Source organism: Canis aureus, chromosome 15, assembly GCF_053574225.1.
Source record: "Canis aureus isolate CA01 chromosome 15, VMU_Caureus_v.1.0, whole genome shotgun sequence".
NCBI lineage: Eukaryota > Metazoa > Chordata > Mammalia > Carnivora > Canidae > Canis > Canis aureus.
In genome coordinates, this window is record NC_135625.1 from 62,780,104 (window position 1) to 62,787,408 (window position 7,305).

The 7,305-nt window shown below is 42.3% G+C and overlaps 1 protein-coding gene across 1 annotated transcript; it reads left to right on the top strand.

Annotated features, from left to right (window-relative positions):
- Positions 1 to 3,172: 3,172 nt before the first annotated feature.
- LOC144284084 (olfactory receptor 2A1/2A42-like) lies at positions 3,173 to 5,478 on the top strand. Its single transcript, XM_077848452.1, has one exon. The coding sequence runs from the start codon at positions 3,173 to 3,175 to the stop codon at positions 4,112 to 4,114; it is 942 nt and encodes a 313-aa protein (XP_077704578.1). The 3' UTR covers positions 4,115 to 5,478.
- Positions 5,479 to 7,305: the final 1,827 nt, after the last annotated feature.

Below are 7,305 nucleotides of genomic sequence, written 5' to 3' on the forward strand. Positions count from 1 at the left end.
GGAAAAGAGTCCTTACTTGGACAAGCAAGATTTAAGCAAGGCAGAAATTCCAGACTCAGTGCAAAGACAGTCCAAAAATTCAATATTTAGACATTCACTTATTCTCGTATATGCATTCATTCATTTGTTCACTCAACAAATATTTTGTAAGTTCCAGAATTACAAAAATGAGTACACTTGTTCCTGTTCAAAAGCATATATTATGACTCCTATAAAAGAAATCAGACTTCCAGCTCACATGGCAACCGTTCTTTTTTTTTTTTTTTTTTGATAAAAGATTTGTTTATTTGAGAGAGAGAGCATGCAAAAGAGAGAGAGTGCGCGAGAGTGTGTGAGTGTGAGCAGGAGGGAAGGGTAGAGAGAGACTCTCCAGCAGACTCTACTGAGTACGGATCTAGAGGCAGAGCTCGATCTCATGGCCCTAAGCTCATGACCTGAAGCCAAAATCTGAAGCCAAAATCAAGAGTTGGATGCACATGCTTAATAGACTGAGCCACCCAGGCACCCCATGGCAACTGTTCTTAAAGTATTCATGAGGCCCTCCTGTCTCTTAAGTTTCAAAGAGATTCAGACTTTGCAAGTAATTTTTTTTCTTTATGTGACCATTTGGAAGTTGCAAGGAATTAAGGAAGGATGGAATAAAGAGATTACGCTTTTATAAGATGTGGGTTCACAAATGTATTTTCACAACTAAATGTTTTCATATGCTTTGTATGTTTTCCAAATAAATTTAAAGGGCTGTTCTAACACAGTAATTTTTTTTTATATAATTCTAAACAAAACAATCAAGCTCTGGTCCTGTGTTAGGAGTCTGTAGTATAATCATTAGATCCATTTGTGACTTGATGATATAAATTGATAATGGTTATTCAAAAAATGTCATTTGTTGCTTCTAGAAAGGGATCTAATGGGGATGTCCTCCAGGTCCCAATTAATTGCTCAGAAAAACTTTCTTTGGGTTGTATTTAAGTGGGGTTATCTCTGTCCTGGGCCTGGTCCTACTTTTGTAGATCTAGCTTTGGAAATTTTGCTAAGGCTATACATTTCCATGTGTATCATATTATCAAAACTGAAAAGAAAAAAAAAAAAGAACTGTGAATAAACCTGAATGGAATTATTTATTATAAAAATATTGGCAAGAGCTTTGCTTAGTAGCACATTCCCTCTTTGTCAAAATAGCTGCCTAGGAAGGCAAATTAACACCTTGTGGTTAATTGGTGAGCATGGGCCCTGAGTAAAGGGGATTCACTGGAGATCAGACAGCTGGGGTTATAGATCGCTGATCACTCAGGCCACCTGGACTCTGGATACAGACCCGTCAGGAGAACAGCTCTCCCATATAAGCAGGCCAGAAGTCCCTGGACAGTGCTGACAATGAGCTAGCAAATACCGGGCCTCATGGGTCACCTCCTTCTCCATTCCTCAACCTTTCTGTGGACACGCATCCCACACAACTGTTGCATTTGAGTCTCCTATTTACTGTCTAATCCTCCTACCCTGGGTCCATGAGTTCATCAAAGCACTGTGAGTGGAGTTGGTGATGGACTCACAACTCCCCACCTGCATGTTGACCCGGGTTGTCTTGTCTTGTTTCCTCCTCCAGTTCTTCTCATTCATTATGAGTGGATTTTACAAGTTGTATTTTTCAAGAAGCAGTGTTATTTCTCTCATTCTCAAGTTCCCAGGGAGCATCTCATTAACTTCTCCTTTGAAATTAATGACATCTGGACCAATGTCTTAAAACTGTGTGTGAATCTTTCCTTGTGTGAATCCTGGAGAGACTTTTCTTTGGAGGCAACCGGGCACAACTTCAATAGTTCAGCCTCAGGTCATTTTTGCCTCATAAAGGCACTAAAAAATTGGGTGCACTAGAAAGATGCTGATTTCTACATGGTATGTTGGGGAAGCTGTTACTAAGGACTTAAGCCAACTAGTATCTGGCACATCACCAATTCATAGAAGCCTCAGATACCTGACCACCAGGGTGTTGCTATAGCAATCCGTAAATGACAAATTCGCTGAATCATCACTTTGCCAAAAATTTTTAAATTAGCTATCTATAAAGCATTTAGCAATTCTTATATTATCAAGCTAAGACAGAGTTCGTTTTTTAATAAATGGTTGTTTCTTGTGGTTTCACACAGGGTATGTGATGCAAATGCCAAGCCATCACACAGATGAGTCCTCCAACACTGCGTCATTCCAACATGTGTCCTCCAACACATGGCCTTTCCTAGTTATAGCAATATTTGCTCTTTTTTAAAATTTTTTATTTATTTTTATTTTTTTATTTTTTTATTTTTTTGGATTTGCTCTTTTAATAGAAGAAGAGATGAGTGCACAGGGGACGGCATCTTGAAATGTCTTCACATGGATCCATACACACCACTGCCTCCAAGTCAAGCATGAACACCTAACCTCATACTTGTTTACACGCCTGCACACAAAGTCTAGACTCACGACACATAAACACTGGGCGGCCTGCCAAAAACCAATTCCTACAAAGTTTATGGCTTGTTACTCAGAACCACTTTTTGGTAAATCAGTAACTGGGAATCAATCAGTAGATTGCTAAATGGCCAATTGTCAGTTTGTGTTTGTCACCCACTATAAAATATAGTCAATAGAGCCCATATGTATGTAGCATATCCACTAATTTCCTTCTTAGCGACCTAAACAATCACAAAAGATGCTCCTTCTTTCATCACATAAGCTCCTCTCAAGTGCAAAGGTGGATTTGTGTTGTTGGGAACAGCACAGTTGATATTTCTATTAAGAAACTGAATTTTCACATTTCTTTCCTAGGCTACTCTAATTCTCATATCTGGAGTCCTTCCATTACTGATTACCTCTACACTCCAGCAATTCTCTTAATCCTGGCATGTGTAGCTCTGAGATAATCCGTATTTCATGGTTGCTTTATTTCCTCTTTGGCTTGACATTCTTCCTCCCCATTACAGTGTCATTGGCTCTAGGTAATCTGTCCTTGGTGACACAGTCCCCTTCTGTAAAACTGGTTGTCAGATTAAGTGATTAATTTAATGTGTAACTGGATTGTTAATTTTCAAAGTTTGTCTTCTAAAACTGACAAAATGTATAATATAGCATCTAGCTGGGGTTTTTTTTTGACAATTCTGTCCCAAGCATTCCATTTTATCTTTTTCACAGTGAAATGGGAGAAAATCAGACCGTGGTCACAGAGTTTATTCTACTAGGATTTTGTCTTGGCCCAAGAATTCAGATGGTTCTCTTTGGGCTCTTTACCCTGTTCTACACCCTCACCCTGCTGGGAAATGGGCTCATCCTGGGGCTCATTTCACTGGACCCCAGACTGCACACCCCCATGTACTTCTTCCTCTCCCACCTGGCCATCGTCGACATAGCCTATGCCTGCAACACAGTGCCCCAGATGCTGGTGAACCTCCTGAGGCCAGACAAGCCCATCTCCTTTGCTGGCTGCCTGACGCAGACCTTTCTTTTCTTGAGTTTTGCTCATACTGAATGTCTTCTCCTGGTGGTGATGTCCTATGACCGGCATGTGGCCATCTGCCACCCCCTCCACTATTGTGTCATCATGAGCTGGAGAGTCTGCATCACCCTGGTGGTGGCTTCTTGGGCATGTGGCTTCCTGCTGGCTCTGGTCCATGTGAGCCTCATCCTGAGGCTGCCCTTCTGTGGGCCTCATGAAATCAACCACTTCTTCTGTGAAATCCTGTCTATCCTCAAGCTGGCCTGTGCTGACACCCGGCTTAACCAAGTGGTCATCTTTGTTGCCTGCATGTTTATCTTAGTGGTGCCCCTCTGTTTGGTGCTGGTGTCCTACTCGCGAATCCTGTTGGCCATCCTGAGGATCCAGTCTGGGGAGGGCCGCAGAAAGGCCTTCTCCACCTGCTCCTCCCACCTCTGTGTGGTGGGGCTCTTCTTTGGCAGTGCCATTGTCATGTACATGGCCCCCAAATCCCGCCACCCTGAAGAACAGCAGAAGATCCTTTTCTTATTTTACAGTTTTTTCAACCCTATGCTGAACCCACTGATCTACAGCCTGAGAAATGCAGAGGTCAAGGGTGCCCTGAAGAGAGTGCTATACAAGGAGAGTCATTCCCAATTGGAGTGACATTGGAATCCCTGGGGCCTTGGGTACCGTGTACCTCCTAAGCTTCTCTTTTTATATCTGAGACTGAATAATCCAAGAGACTCTGTAATGTACTCTCTTTTTCTGTTCAGAAAATATTTGGGTTTTATTGTATTCATTATATTTAATTCTATCAAATTTATTCTTTCATTGAACTGGATAGTCAGTTAAGAACACCTACAGGAATAAATTGATTTCATCTACTGCTGTGGATCCCAAAAGGGTAAAATAGACCCTCTTCCTCTGACTCTATCAGATGTACTCAATAATACCAGAAAGTGCACTTTACCATATGTAGCCGTGTCAGTGATCATTTTTTAAAATTTTGCAGCCACAGAGACTTAGGACTCTTTGATACTTTTCTCCCTTTTAACCCTACATTAGGATGTTTCACCTTAACTGTACTTCCTCTAATAGTGAATGTACCTCAATGCCTACTCAGGCTTAGGGGGAAACACTGATTTTGTTGATTAAACCTTGCAATCTGTCTTGGAATTACTGTGCTCAGAAAGGAGGTCTGCATACATTCAGCTGGCATCCCAGGGAATTACCCAATGAAATCCACTTTCCAGACTGCCCTGGGCTTCCGATGGCCACTTGTTTATAAACTCTTCTCACCTGCTTAAGAAGAGTATCTGTGATTCTTTCTGAGTAAACACACACTCTTCACTAGAAGGAGTTAGCAAGTGCTACAACCCAACTCTCAATGATCAGGTAGTGATGGAATGTCCTGAGCAGAGTCAACTGGGGGGAGAAAAAAGATTGTAACAGTAATAATAGTAGTTAACATTATTATTATGTACTTACTTCACACCATCCACTGCACGTAGATAGCTAATTTACAGAGATTACCTTATTTTTATCATAAAAACCCATTTCTCATGACTCTCCCATTTTATGGATGCAAATGGCAAATGCTAGACCCATGCCCCAACGATGACTCCCAAACCTTCTCTATTGAACACTACAGTGTAGTACATCATTATTGGTTTTATCAAATTAAGAATAAGGCTAACCTACCCCACCCTAGGATATGTTAAGCAAATGTGGGTTTCTTTTCAGTCTAAAACCAGCAACAATGAGGCTGCAAGAGCCAGAGATTATTTATGGAAGGCTTCTTGTCTGGGTTGGTGAGTCCTATGGTCATAGTTACTAAGAATATTAGGACTTCCAGAGCACAGAGCAGAGAGTAGGGATGGCGGCTGTTCTCATTGAGGTGTTGGTTTACAACTCAGCATGGTGGCAAGACAGAGAAACAAGGCATCTCTAGTTTCACACACACCACTCACATGTTCATGTACAAACTCGCGCATTGGTGCACACACACCTATGGAGTCCTTACTGTGGTGACGCACTCTGTTCTAAGTAGCTTGTAAGTATTATCTTTTTTAATCCTCATAACAACCATATGAGATAGGGACTATTAACTACTCTTTGGGTGAGAAAACAGACACAAAGAGATCAGGTAACTTAACCAAAGACTCACGGCTCATAAGTATCTAGTCCACGATCAAACTTAGGTGATCTGACTGTCAAACCCATAGGCATAACCACTAATTAAAAGTCAGAGAGATTGTGAATTTCCAGAAGCAGGAAATGGAGAGGGAGGAAGAGAGTAGGAAACTTTCAACCTCCAGCCAGAGAGAGGCATTGGGAGGGAAGGTACTTATGTTTGGGATGAACTCAGCTTGAGCTCCCTTCCCGGGTGGAGGACAGGTGGAGGGGGGGGTGGGGGTTGCAGTCAGAAGATCCTCCACACTGCAGTCATCTTTGGATGCAAGGAGACGGCCACAGCCCAGAGCACTGAAAACCGGGCAGCACCTGGAAGTGATGGGACAAGTGATGGGAACCTGTTCTGTGCAAGAAGTGATTTGCCAGGCAGGACATCTGAGTCCAATAGGTGGTGGCAATGTGGCCCAGGTTGGTGCGATCTGCTGGTCCATCTCCAAAGCCCTGCTTGCCTGTTGTCAGAAATACCAGGATGAGGTTTCCAAGAAGGCGATCCTTATCCAGTATGACCCGACCCTGCTGGAAGTAGATCCCCAGCACTGAATCCAAAAAGTTTGGCAGTCTTGGTGCCCATGCTCAAGACCAGAAATCCTGCCTATAAACCCATCATGAGGATCAGAGTTAGTTACCTTTATAATAAGTCTCAAAGGACTGAAAGGTTAAAACACAACAACTTGACTTTATACTAGAATGGAAATAAGGGTGAGGTAGTAAAAGGGGTTGTGACTCCAGAGGCCAGGGAAAAGGGGCCCCTTCACAGTCTGGACCATAAAACAAAACAATGGAAGAAAGAGGTCAACAATGCAGTTTTAAATTAATGATTCACCAAACTAAAACCTTTCAAAAGTGTTCTTGTAATTTATCTGTAATTTAAACTGGATATATTTTGTAATTCAGATATTGCCTAACACAGTCTAATCTATTGTCTTATGACAGGTGTTGGGCCCTGCAGGGCCGCATTTGGTGGGATGCATGCAGTGCTACAGCAGGACAAATGGTGAAGAGCTGTAACACCAAGGATGTGTCTCCAAGGAAAAAGCTCTCCTGGTACAAGGTGGAGCAGCAGACAAGTGTGGGGCCCAGAAACCACCCCCAGGGAGCTACCTGCATGGCCTTCTGACTCTGTACAGTGCTCTCCTAAGGTTGGCCTGAGCATTCCAGAAGCCTAAGATGCTGCCTGGAATCTTAAACATGCAAGATTTGTGGCTAGAGACCTGGGTTCTAGTCCCAGCTCTACCATTTGCTAGCTGTGCTCTTTCCAGGGAAATCCTTTAAGACTGTCTGACTCTCTCTCCCTCACCCATCAGTTATGCAGAATGAGAGCTACCTAGGCAGCCCCACAGGACTGCTGGAGGCCTCAACCAAGAAGGGTACAAATGGAAACATTCTGAAGACTCAAAGTGCTATGCAAACATAAGACTATGCTATTACTATAGTTAGTATTAGGTCAGAGTGACTTAGCCTATCCACTAAGAAAACATGGAACACTTTCCCTAAATCTAAAGGAATTTAGATTTCAGTTGGGGTTTTCCTTTGCAGACTTTATTTCCAACATGTACCATCTTTAACCTGGAATTTATGATACAATTATTTATCATCTCTGTACAAGAAGGACAAGAATCTGTTCATCTCTTCATCCCCAATATCTTAACACACTCACTAAA